The sequence below is a fragment of the Arabidopsis thaliana genome, chromosome 5, assembly GCF_000001735.4.
Source record: "Arabidopsis thaliana chromosome 5, partial sequence".
Taxonomy (NCBI): Eukaryota; Viridiplantae; Streptophyta; class Magnoliopsida; order Brassicales; family Brassicaceae; genus Arabidopsis; species Arabidopsis thaliana.
Genome location: NC_003076.8, coordinates 14,093,163 through 14,107,434, shown reverse-complemented (window position 1 = coordinate 14,107,434; position 14,272 = coordinate 14,093,163). Strand labels below are relative to the sequence as shown.

The 14,272-nt window shown below is 29.2% G+C and overlaps 2 protein-coding genes and 1 non-coding gene across 3 annotated transcripts; all 3 read right to left on the bottom strand.

Moving 5' to 3' along the window:
- Positions 1-670: 670 nt before the first annotated feature.
- On the bottom strand, positions 671-2,492 carry AT5G35950 (Mannose-binding lectin superfamily protein; the record flags this gene model as incomplete). Its single annotated transcript, NM_122986.1, has 4 exons — positions 671-922; positions 1,194-1,649; positions 1,781-2,209; positions 2,295-2,492. 4 exons carry the CDS (start codon positions 2,490-2,492, stop codon positions 671-673), a joined length of 1,335 nt encoding a protein of 444 aa, NP_198444.1.
- Positions 2,493-7,229: 4,737 nt separating this feature from the next.
- Positions 7,230-7,698, bottom strand: MIR5638b. Its single transcript, NR_142825.1, has one exon. It is a non-coding gene; the product is annotated as a microRNA ath-MIR5638b precursor (primary transcript).
- Positions 7,699-13,148: 5,450 nt separating this feature from the next.
- Positions 13,149-13,760, bottom strand: AT5G35945 (F-box/LRR protein; the record flags this gene model as incomplete). Its single annotated transcript, NM_148047.2, has 2 exons — positions 13,149-13,469; positions 13,689-13,760. 2 exons carry the CDS (start codon positions 13,758-13,760, stop codon positions 13,158-13,160), a joined length of 384 nt encoding a protein of 127 aa, NP_680352.1. The 3' UTR covers positions 13,149-13,157.
- Between the last annotated feature and the right edge of the window lie 512 nt (positions 13,761-14,272).

Here is a 14,272-nt window from a genome sequence, read left to right as displayed (position 1 = left end):
AAGTTTGTTAAAGGACTAGACTGTGGAATGCTAACAGTATCAAAGCGCACGAAGAAATTTCCAGTCCTAAAAATTAATATAGCATGCAGTTTTAATTTTCTCAACCTGAGCTCGAATGAGCTCTTAAGAAAAATAATACAAAAAAAAAACATGAAAAAGAAGAAAGAGAATGGAAAAAATCTCTTAGATAAGAGCTTGAAGAAAGGTTTTTAACACTCAAATAAACCACCAAAGCCACATGTCTTTCATACATTAGTTTACATTTTTTATAAAATTAAAATTTAATTATATAATAATATTATAATAAAATAATCATTTTTGTTATTGTTTAGAGGTTTTTATAAGAATTTATTGTTGAGCATGCTCTAAGTTTCTCTACTCCGGACTAGGTTTCTCTAATAGAAAACAGCTCATTTCTAACTGATGAATTTATTTTGACATAAAAAAACAAAAAGGAATATAGCCAATATTGATAAGATTAATGTGTATTCTTCATATATTCTTGAAAAAAAGAGAAACGTACTTACTACTTAGTACTTATTTTATTACACGCGATGCATAATGGAAAAAACAAACAAACATGCAAATTAACAACAACAGAGGAGAATAATACAGATTCATACAGCACAGCCAACTTTGACAGAGCGATAGTGAAGCTAGACATGGATGGTCACTCAGTGATGGGAATGACATGGATCCCAATCTGATGAAGCATGCTACTAGATTTTCCATGGAACCCATTGATCTTGTGACCTTCCTTCTCTAGGACGAAGTTGAAACCAGCTTTAAGTCCAAAGGATGGAGAGATGCGAATGTTTGTCTTGAACCTAAGCATCGTTAATACTCCAGTTTCAGCTCCCATAACCTTATCTTGGCAAGCCTCCACCGATGTTATGTATTCACTCGGATAATCCAGTTCGAACTATGGAGTGTATAAGAGATCTTTGTTAGGAGTACTCTCACGTTGAGAAGTGTAAAAATATGTAACTTTAGTTGGTTTTGATATTAACAAAAAAAAAACTCAAGAATTTTATAGTAGAGATATACAAGACGCCCGTATTCTCCTGCATTTTATTTTGTATGTAAACAATGTTTCTCCGATTTAGCTTTAGGAGCCTTTCTAGTTCTAATAATATATAAGTTGTTGACAAAAAAAAAGAAATAGAGAAAACATGTAAAGGAGTAATCATCACCTCTTCATATCCAAGTAATGTAGCCTTTCCATGTTCATCTCCCACAACCACCTCACTAGCGTCGTTCTCGTACTCAAACTTAACGGAGACAATACCAAACTGGCCTTGTCCTATACAAACCTTCTTCACATTTAGGAAAGCACCATCGTCCCAAGAGTCTCCTCCATCTCCACCTTGTCCCTCTAGTTTCTCAGTAGGGGGAGGGTAAGGAGAAAATGGAGCATAATATTCCCCGATACTATCAACACAAGACCCTACCCGTCCATGGAACCCAACAATAGCATTGCCTTGGCTCTCAAGCAAGAACGTGGTACCCGTTTCTTTTCCAAATACTGACGTTCTCCCATTTGATGTTTTGAATGTTAACGACCTAAGGACAATACATCTGTAAGGTTGGGTATCCGCGTAGCTTCCTCCTACGGATGTGATACATTCATATGGATAATTGATGGTAAACTGTAATGATAACGATAAAAACGTTTAGTACATTTGGATACTAACAACACCATTAAAGATTTATAAATTAGAAATGTTCCACAAGTTTAAACAAATTAACATATCAGCAGAACACCAATATTTAGGATAACCTGATTTTGTGTTCCGATCTTGACCCCATACTCATAGCATTCCACTTGACCAACTTTGTCATAGTCGACCCTCATATTCCTTATTGAAGTGCCATCAAAAGTAACATACACTTTTCTGACACCATCATAGTCACCACCATGATCATAACCTCTTCCTGTGTTTTGACCACCATCCATTGCAGATTTGGTTGCGGGGATCCTAATGTAATATGCTCTAAGAGAGTAGAGATTCTTGTCAGCAAATCCATGAAACCCAATGATTCTACCCCTCATGGATCTTAGTGAAAACTTAGTACCCTCGTTGAACCCCATCATATCAGAAGTTTGCTGGTTAGTTTTGAATTGGATTGATTGAATCACACCGGTAGATATGTCATAGTAACCCTCAATAGATAACAGATATTCCTTTTGCAAATGGTTAATCTCAAACTGCAAAAACAAAAAAAATATATATATAGAAAAACGATTGTAAAATTAGATATATAAAGTTATTAATGACACATTACATATGTACCGTTTGTGTCAAACCACGACCAGAGACACCATGAATTGGTCCAGTAATAGTTTTACCATCTTTGACATAGTCAAACTTGATGAACTGAATGCCTTCAAGACCTCCTCGTACATATATCTTTGTTACACCCTCATAATCGAATCCATCATCCCATCGCTTCCCTCCATTTCCACCTTCAGCTTTCACCATTAGTGCCATCTCGTACGTAGTAGCTATTCGAATCTAGTCATTAATTAGTTTGAATCGTTACTCACTTGGGAAAAAAAAAATCAGAATCATTTCTAGTATCAAAGTAGGCATATGTTACTTGGGTTAAAAGTAAACTGTTTTAACTACTATAACGAATAATACCTATTATGCTGCGATAGAGGGATAATGAGAGCTGAAGAATCAAATGTGGCAATGTGGAGTGATGATGTATAATCAGGTAGTTAAGGTGCCCTTTTATACACAGTTTTATATTTATTTAGTTATCTAAAAATGAATTTATTAATACGACTTTTAGTCTGCGAGGAGAAATATAAAATTTTATTTTTGTTTTACATAAAGCGTTTGTTTTCTTAATGCAATTTTTAAATCATTTATTCAATTTTCAGCTTATTAATTAGAGAAAAAAAACTGTTTTATTGCATTAACGAAATGTATAACATAATTTTACATATTTTAAAAGATTTATGTAAAATGGGTATAATGACTTTTTTATGAAACATAAAAAGTATTTTCTTCTTTTCTCGTGGTTAATTTCGAATATCTAAACTTATAATGGTCTCACAGTAATGTGCATGCGGTAAAAGGACATTTTTATTCACAATTTTAAGATTTTTTATCTAATTTTCTCCCTCTTGCAGCAATCTTATGACTTATGAGAGCATTTAACCTTTACCGCACAACATTGAAAATTACGTTGTAAGCTGTTGAAAACTATATAATATATCTATATATACATTTTTGCAGCCATTTTGTAAAATAAATCTTGTAGTTGGGACTTATTTACAATGGCTGCCACTGGATTTTAATGTTTGTTTTTGATAATTAGAAAAAAAATCTTCGAATTAGATATTTGACATTTAACAATTTTCCCTAAATCTCTCCACATTAACTACACGATTAATTACTAAAATAAAACTTCTAAAATATTTAATATCATTTAATTACTACAAAATTATCATTTTGATATTGCTTTTCTCCATAACTATAACAATTCGATTATAATCATCAAACCGCAGAGACATTTGATAGCATTTAATTACTACAAAATTACAAAATATTTAGACAATAATTCATAAACATATCATAAATAAGATCAATATTAATAAAATAAATGGTTTTTTTACGAGACGGGTTTGGCAAGACGTTACTTAATAACAATTATAAACTATAAAATAAAATAGATAGATACAATTTATAAACGTTTATGTATACTAACTTTAAAAAATAAATTGTTCCCGCGGTGTACCGCGGGTTAAAATCTAGTATTATATATAACTTAGAAAGAAAGGGAAGTAAAGAATGGGTGAGAAAGAGAAGCTTTTATTACTTCATTTCTTCTCATATCTTCGGTTGTACATAATAAAAATTAGACGATGGATAAGCTTTATCTTTGGATGACCCCCAAATTCCCAACATTCCCTCTTGATTATTTATGACATTATAAGTATTATTTCATTAAGAAATTTATCATAATTTCTTTTCATAAGATAAAACTCATTTCAAGGCAAAAGAAATAGTAACACAAATTTTCCATGAAAATAAAAAATATGACCCCATCTTTATAAATTTTGCAGATGACTCATTCCGATGTATCGAATATGCTTTATGGTTTTTGGTAGGAAGCGACTTTGTAAATAGATTTACTGTATTCACTTGAGCGAATGTATTGGATATCAATTTCTTGGTTTTTTCTAATTTTTGAATGTAGGAAAAATTCTTGAACGAATATATTTTGTTCTCTCGTTCTTGATATAACCTTCTTTGATTTGGACGACATATACAACATTATCTTTCATATAGTATTGTCTGCTTTTTACTAGTAACTATTCAACCCGCTCCTTATATGTGTGAAGGGGTGGAGTGATTGGTGATTGTGAGACAAAGGGATATACATGAGGGATTGTAGCTGTTTGAGAAAGAGCATAAATTATAGATAGAATAAGAGGGATTAGTAGGTAAGTAAGGAGAGATGATGATTAAATATGAGAAGATGGTGGTGTTGGGTAGCCTTTAAACATATGAGAAGATGATGGTGGTGAGATAATAATTTGATGAGAAGACATCATGAAATAGCCACCGCGATAGTTCAAAGGATATATAACCGAGAAAGATATATACATTGATTGAAGCAAGGTAAGAGCTTGTTAGCCAAATTTGGTAGACGATATGGATTGCATAGGCAACTAAAAGCGCGAAGATGATCATAAGAAAAATGTTTTAGTTAAACAGCAAAGTAAAAAGAATTTTATTGTTTTTGACGCTCGAGGGAAGAATATTAAATAGATGGACAATCATGTTTAAAGCATCAACCCAATATGTGGAAGAAAAGTTTGTTTGAAAGAGGAGGACACTCACAAAACTGGTTATAGTACGATGTGTGCGTTTATCGTTTTATTGAGCCGTGGAATGACAAACAAAAAAAGACACGGCTAGGTTCAATGAGCGGAGAAGAAATAACAAAATGGTGATGGTTAAATTCACATCCATTTTCTCGGTTTGAAAAACTTTGATTGAAGTTAATATTGAGTTTTGATAAAGTTGAAAAACGGAAAGAACTTTGGTAATATTTCACCGTATTGACAAGAATTGATGAGATTCTTTAATTTCGATCAATACTCATTTTTATATAATGTTTTCTTGAGTGTAACTCTAGACTATTACCAAACTATGAGACCTGCATGTTAAGGTTTGTGGAGGAGGACTGATTTAAGGTCCATAACGTTCTTCTTTACGGTATGGTTACAAATAGTAAACAGGTGGAGACTCAACAAAAAGATGAGCAAAGCTAAACAAGCCATAAGGTAATTAGTTTCATGCATGGATTATCTTAGAAGTTTTGAATTTTTAATTTCCGGTATCACCAAAATGTGTTAAAAGAATTGTGTTTTTCTTTTTTTTTGCTGATTAAAGAATTTAAAGTGAGAATAAAACAACATATACATCAAATGGCAACAACTAGAGACTTCCTTGATGTTGCGAATGAAGTACGAAAACCTGCTTAAATAAGATAAGTTTAGCAATGAGTATACAAAATCCAACAAGTGAGAACATTACTGTCTCCAGACAAAATAATTATAGAAACAGTTCATTCAATCTCAATGGGTGGTAGATTTCGAGAAACGGGGAACAATTAACAATGGTGATGGTCCTCAACTCCACAAATGAAAAAGAGATAATTTTCTACCAATTTCATACCGAATTATAAATACAAATAAGGAATATTTAAAAATGAAAATATAGAAATTTCTTTATTAATAAATTAATTAAAAAATAAAATAAACAAAAATTCTAAAATGGTTTACATATCTTTAGTTCTTAAAAAGAACAATAGTTGTTCTACTGAATTTCTAGTATTAGCTCATAGACTTAGTTTCTTAAGAAAATAATAAGAAATTTAATTGTATTTGTTTCTATTGACCATCTAAACTATGTAGTGTAGTTTCTTACTGGTTGAATTATTTGTAATTAATGATTTTTATGTAAAATAGGTAAATTGAAACCTATGTTCAAAAACCTTAAACAACACTTAAAATAAAATTAAATAGAGAGAGTACATACAAATCATGTTATCATTTTAAAATAATAACATCCAAAAAGTTATAGCTATAACCATCAAACCTACAACTCTTACAACCAAAATCTAACAGCCTTCAAATTTACAGCTACAACCAATACACTTACGACTACATATAAGCCAATCACCCACTAAATAATATATATATTTTGCTATAAAATTTATAATGAATGAAGAAAGACAGCAAATTTAATAAGAAACCATAACTAGTCAGGATTATTATGATGAAATATTTAGTTAAACTGTACAGCAAAATAGAATTAATTTCAAACTCACATAATGCGTAGAACTCTTCCTAGACTATGATATAGAATATTGCATATATACTTTACTTATGCATAGGACTCTTAATAAAATATTGCATATATATAGTATTAATTAATAAAATTTCTTGTACTTGTACCCCTTGTTTAAAAAATTGCTAGGCGTTAATCGGGCGCTCAGTATGGATTTAACGATTAATCAGAAAATCGGATGAAAATAAAGGATTATTCAGAATTAGTTTTAGGGTTATTTATTATTTTTCAAACATATTAATCTAATATTGTTTTCCAAATTATATTAAATACAATAAACTGTATTTTTAAAACAAAATTTATGTTTTTATTAAAGTTTTGAACTTTTGTAAAACATCACAAACTCTAAAACTAAATGATTGAATAAAATGAAGAAAAATTGTTCTATACTTGCAATCTAAAAAGAGTTAGGATATGCAAGATTCGGTGATGATTAATCGGGAAAAAATCGGATTAAACGAAAAATAATTGAATAAATAAATTTTAAGAGATTAGTAATTAATTGAGGCGGATAGGGTGGGTCTAGCGATTAAGCGGGGATTAATCGGGCTAGGCGGAGATATTTAGAACAAGGTTGTACCTGAGCAAAGAAGCTAACAAGCATCCACCAAAAAAAAAAGGAAGCTACATGCAATACCTTAAGGTTATTCTTATGACTCTTCAAGCAAGCTTTTTCCTTGTAAAACATGACATTTACCATCATCACCTTGAGAGAATAGTGAAATCCAATAACTGTGTTGAACACATCAATCTCAATAAAAAAGTTCTCAAGTTTGATAATCTTAAGATTATGACGATCGTTGAAGACATGCATAGTTTTTAAACCGTATATATGTAGAAAGAGTGGTGAGTTTTGGATGAGAGAGTGTGTTTGAGTACAATTGGTACAGATCGATTCCCTTACTACTGTTATTTTGAAGTTTGAAAAGTGAGAGAGCTTTGGTATGTTTTGACGAAAAAGTAATCGAATCCAAGTTTTGAGCACACCATCTTTACTTTGGTGGGCATAGTGATAAATTCTACAGCCCACCAGATGACCACTGTGATTGTTAAATGAAATGTTCAAACTCTACTTTGCACTCGTGATTGGTTAAGAGGTTTTGCAAAATATGAAGGTAACACTTTATGAACAATCACAATGGTTATTTGGTGGGCTGCCACACTAGTGTAAAGACAGTGTGCTCGAAACTTGGATTCATTTATTTACTTTCTAGAAACATACCAAAGTTCTTTCACTTTCAAACCGTCATACTAACCGTAAGGGAGTCAAACTGCTCCAATTGTCCCCAAGCACATTCTCTCATCGAAAGACCACAACATTGTTCCTATATCTATATAGTTTAAAAACCACATATGCCAATTCAACGACTATCATAATCTCAAGAATCTCAAAACTGAGAAAATATTCGTTTAAGTTTATGTGTTCAACCCAGCTATTTCATTTTGTCATTCTCTCAAGGTTCTGGTGCTAAATGTCATGTTGTACAACAAAAAGACTTGCTTAAAGATTCATAACAATAACCTTAAGGTCTTGATGTGGCATCCTCTAATTCATAATTCGGTTCTGCATGTAAGGCATTCTTACGATGGACATGCTCTACCACACTTAAGACCACTACGAACTGGTCTGCATGCGATATTCTGATCTCTGATAAGCTTTGCACCATTAATATGCAAGAAATTGCGTTCTTTGAAACTCGAATCCCATACACAGTATAGAAGTATTAATGAACTCTTGGTTAACCACTGGACTAAGGGATTTCTACACTTTTCCATCGTTTAGACAATACTTGTCTTAACAACGTCTGATGCGAACATTTCCATTGGGATTGTAACACCCCGACCATCATCCTTAGTGGACACCACATTCTCTTGGTCTGTGGGCTCATCCGTATCCGACGACCGGTCCACTACCAGCAGGCTTTAAAGACTTGTTTAATGAACCTACAAATCACTACGTGATCTTTCTCTATGTTTCATCCTCACTCACATGGTTCTGACAATCACTTCCACGATGATCACCTATTCTGAAATTGCTCCAGCAGAAGCACATTTAATTGTGGAGTTTTTTTTGGATATTTGACCGAAAATATACTTGTACTTTGTTGACAAAGGTGATCAAATAAATTCTTTTAAATATTTCTGCATGCATAACCATATTCTTAAAACTAGGATGTTACAAACACCCTCACTAATAGCTCCTAAAAGAAATGAGAAGTTCATAAAACAAAATTTAACTCGATAGTGGCATATGAACCGACCAAAACGAAAACAAAATTACAGTTACTAAAATTTAAGTGACACAGAAACAAACAAATGAAGCAATAATATTAAGATTGGTTTTTCTCTAATTTGGGCACAACCAAAACAAATGATAAAAAAATTAAATGCATTGGATTATCTAAGCGTGAAGAGCCTCACGGAGGTGTTGTACCAAAAAATTGATTCAATCAAATTCCAAATGATAATCGGAAATGGAAATTGATGTAAACATAATAACCAAACCGGAGTAAAATTTGATGCCAATGAAACAATTGGAGTAAACATCTATAACTCAATTTGAAATTAAATTGAGAAAAGAAGCTTGAAGCTTACCTTAAAAAGTTGATCGACATTGAGACAAACCCAAAAATGGAGGGACATCGGCGATGATTCAAAAAAGAATCAAAGATGTTGTTGACACATGAAAGTTGGGTGAGAGATACGAGTCGTAGTCTTTTTCAGCGGAGAACACAAAGTTGTGTTTGGTCAAAGCTGGATGTGTTTTGATTTGAGGTCTCCATCATAGTATTATTGGGCTAAGCCAATTAGACACCATGAACCTTATTATATAACATATAAATAATAGTATTGTGACTTATGTCAACTCTATCAATCAGATGTTGACATGCGTTGGAAAAAAGTTGACCCTTTTTACTCTTAAAGAAATAAAAGAACGAAAAAAAAGAAACAAATCTTATTATATAAAGTATGGTTTTTAAATTTAGTAACTCATATGATTGTGCCATATGTCAAGTTTATCGATAAGATGTTGACATGTGTTGGATAAGAGTTAAAAAAAAATTTTGTCTCTTAAAAAAATAGAAAAACTCACAAAATAAACAAATTTACATATATTATGTCTAAATCTAAAAAAATTATATTTTATTTTTCTTAACCACAATGAAAATTAACAAATTTGTTTTGGTCAATTAACTTTAGCATGTATTAGTTTGTTTCTAAATCATTTTGTATGGATAATAACTAACAAAAATGGTATTTGAAATTTGTATTTTAAAAAATGTTTTTTTCAAATATTTTTGTGTATTTTTTTTTTTTAGTTAGTTATGTTTGGTAATTGTTAATTATTTTAATATTAAGTAAGATATAGATTTGATCTGATATAAATATAAATATTATTTTAATATAAAATTGTTATCACTTAAGATGAAGTGTGTATAATTAAAATCGAGTTTATTATGATGAAATAGATAGTTACATCTTATTGTAAAATTGAATGTGGAAAATTTTATTTTTCTTTAGAACTGTTAAATTAAATAGAAACATTGTGTAGGTTAGTATTTAGAATTCAAATATCATCAATAGATGTATGGAGAATTAAAATCTATAATAACATAAAACTTGAAATTTTGTTTAAAACATATTTATTAAATTAAATATCAAGAAGAATATGTACACCACTATTTTACTATTCAAAGTTTAAATATTATTGATAAAAATTTATATTTATATCTTGCACTCAGCCTATATAGTAAAAACCAAAAAAAATTTCATTTTGTTGGTTTGTATTATATTCAAGTCGAGTTTTTTTAATTAAAAAATACTGATTGTTGTAAGCATTACTATACCTCTAAATCTTAATTTTATAAAAATTTCATAAAAAAAAAAAAAGTAAGAGCTCTCATAATATATGATAGTATGATGTTAGTACGATTATTTATCTTGGGTTGGTTTATCTATATTATTAATTGGGAAGCATTGTGTGAACTACAACATTGTAAGGGTAGTTTAAAACTAACTAAATGAATTTTTGCATGAGTAATTTAGTAAATTAACAACTACTACAACTAAATAAATATCTTGGATTTTGTTTTTATTTTTTTAAACGAATTAAATCAATAAATTAATAAATACCCAATATTTTCGGAAATCATTTAAAAGCGTTTCCATAACATATTAGTTTATTTTAATTCGAATTGTATATATGTAAACTTATTTATTTTGGTAATATGTTATTAGATAATTTGGAAACTTCAGTCTAATTTAATAACAAATTATCGTTTACTTTAGATTTTATACAATTTCCTTAACAAAACTATGTTAATTGTTTCTGATTAGTACAAATAAAAAATAATTTTAAATTATGATGTAGCATATTCAAAAGAGAATTTTTGGATTTTAGATTTGTAATTATCTAGAAAATAGTTTCAGTATAGATTAAAATATTTAACATTTTAATTAGAATTTAAATGATATAAAATTTTAAAGTATTTTTTTTAAACAGGTAATTTTCATTACTTAAAAATATATCACTAAGCTAAATTTGAATTATATAAAAGAAAATATATTTTTAAACGTATTATAATAGTTACATGCTTTTGGAATATTCATTCTTCTAGATTCGATTATTTCTTCTTTTCTTAAACAGTAAAACAAAGTTTAAATACCAATGTTTAAAAATTTTAATGCAAATAATCAAAATGAGAAAATATCGATTCACACCAATATTCTTTTTTTTTTTTTCCTTTGAAATTTGAATGACTTTTTTGGAACAAACAGTACTATAATTGTTTTGACAGATCATTTATTGTATTCGACCAATAATAACTACCATATTTGCGATAATGCTAAAATACCAAAATCGTTGAGATCATATAAATTTTAGCTTTTAAAAAAAATATTTTCGTCATCCTAAATTTAAAATATATAATTCCGATTAGTTTTTTTTGGTAAAGCTAAGATTGAATCCAAATTAAAATATAATTTTGCGTACAATCTATCTCTTATAAATGTTATGCATACATTCACATTGCCTCACAATCAATCTAGAACATTGATTCTTTTAAAAAATAGATAGAGATTCATAAGTAAATTACTTCATGTTCTAATGATGTTTATCTCCTAATTTTACTATCCATTTATGCATATTCTTATGGATTTTCTTTCAGGGTCAACACTAGATTACAAAAAACTAGCCGGGTGTTGGTCAATATTATACCACAGATAAAATCATGGAATTAACAATCCAAATATAGTTATACAATCTGAAACAATAAACAAACAAATATAACTTAACTTATTTTTTTATTTTTAACAAAAATCAACAAATTAATCAGTTTATAAAAAAATAAAATAAAAATTAGCATGTGGTACCATACGGGTAAATCACTACGATTTCATGAGGTTGCAATATCAATTTATACAAATTTTGACTTTTAAAATATACTTTATACAATTATTGAAAGGTATACACTAAAAACGGTTTTATATACTACAATATAATACATTTATAAATCATAAATTATTTTTAAATATATTAATCCAAGATCTAGCACAAGTCAATCCCTCGATTTTTTAATATATTATAATAAGAATATTTAAAAATAACAAAAATAATATTTAATTTTACGGAATGAAGTTATCTGGTGGAAAGAGTTTGGGTTAATATTCATACAGGACGATAATCTACGAGTGAAATCTTATAATTAACAATTTTAACACAATTATAAAATCTTAAATACTAAACAAAAGAAACAATATTTACAAAACAACTATAACTTAAATTCGAATTTTTAGTTACCAAAAAATCGATCAACGGTGTACCGCAGAGTAAATTTCACATTATATCATCTAATTGATCAAATTTCAAACAAAAACGATTAATTTGTATATACATCAAACTAACAAGAATACACAAATTTTCCAAATATCTCTATATTATTCCAAATCGAAACAAATCTAACATTCGATTTACTATGCAAAATACAAATGAAATATAAATACTATAAATTAATAAAATTTTTAACTATTGTATCATAAATAACACTATATACTTTTCTATGAACATTATAATTTATACACTACAATATCTTTCACTAAAAATATATTTAATACATTTCTTAAAATATGAAATCCCGCACGTATGTGCGGGTCAGAATCTAGTTACTTTGATAACTAATAAACAATTAAACTTAAACGTTTAATTTGACATAATAAATGAGAACAATATTGATTATAACGCTCCTACTAACACTTTAAAGATTGAAAATAAGACAAAAAAGAACGATATAAAAACATAATATATGATAATCTTTTATAACAAATAGTATAGACATTTAAATAAATAAATAAATTATGATTTTAACCAATCAGAAGGGTACATCTCTACAAAAGAAATACAATTGTTCTTTGTTTGGATTTTACTTAAGTTTAAGATGTTTACATAATTTAATTAAAAGTTTAAAGCATTCAGAATTAGCCCAAAGACGATATCACAAAAAATATTGTAACCGTTTAAATTGGTATTAATTTACTAGACTATATCACATAAAAGTTTTCATAAAAAAATTGTATTAATTCTTGTTATAAGCCATTACTAGAAAGAGAAACTGGTATTGTTGCATTTAAAACATTAAGAATTATCCCAAAGATTTTATGTCACAAAAAGAAAAATTAATTATATAAAGAGAGAAGAAAACGACATGAAATTTGTCTTTTTCACTACAGGTTTTGTCACATAGGACTAGAGATATTATTTAGAAACTAGATCTGAACCACATTTCATCAGAAGTATCCAATACTAAGGTTCTCGTTACCCTTTGGAAGTTCCATCAGTTTGGCAACGGCCGCTTCAATATAAAACTTCTCAACTGGAGGAACCGAAAACGTCTCGATCATCAATTTGTTCATCACGGTCCCATGCTTTATAAAACGCGAAGCTAATGCAAACTGTTTCTTATTCAAACCACATAAATCAAAAATCGACACAGCTTTCACTCGAAATTCAGCATTGGGAAAAGAGTTTTTCTCCTCCCACATTTTCTTTTGTGTTCCACCAATGGAAGATGCACTTTCTTCCTTATACACATTGTCATGCTAAATATACAAGAACATACAGAAAAATGTTTCAGATTTGGTACGTATTAATTAAACAGAAGTGATAAACGGAAAAACATTAAATTTATCTAACTAAATTGTTGACTAAAATTTTCGTACCTTAAAACATAAATCCAACTTTTTCATGATTCCATTCTACACAACTAAAACTTACCTGAACATCTCAAGTTCGTTCGTATTCATTATATCCACGGTCACCGCCAAAGATTTAAGCCTCCCAAAATAGTTAGCATCTGTACTCATCAAGAATCTATGCCCAAGATTTTCCATCTCCTTTTGATTCATATAAACAACTTAAACATATCAAATAATATATAAATATGATTTTCTATATATATATATATATAGGTATGTAATTATATAACAAAAAATAAGAATAAAGCAATTGCTAGTACGTACCCGAGCATTATATGAAATGTTGTAGTTCATGATTGGTATTCTCTCTGGGTCTATAGCCCCATAGTTTTTAGTAAAGAAAAGTCTTGAAGACTTTATGACAAAGTTATATTCCCCATCAAATATGTAGTCAGTGGAGAAAATATCCAAAAGAGGTGTAGATACTTCAATGCTATGAACATAATAGGAAGCCACATGCAAGAGCTTAAGATTATTATTATGAGTCTTCAAGCAGGCCCTTGCATTGTACCACATGACGTGAAGCACTAGCACTAGCACTAGCAAATGAAACATATGGGCTCACATATACATTTAGATATTTTGTAATTTATAACAAAAATGTCATATATGTTAAAATTCTAAATATTTTCTATAAAACATATAAA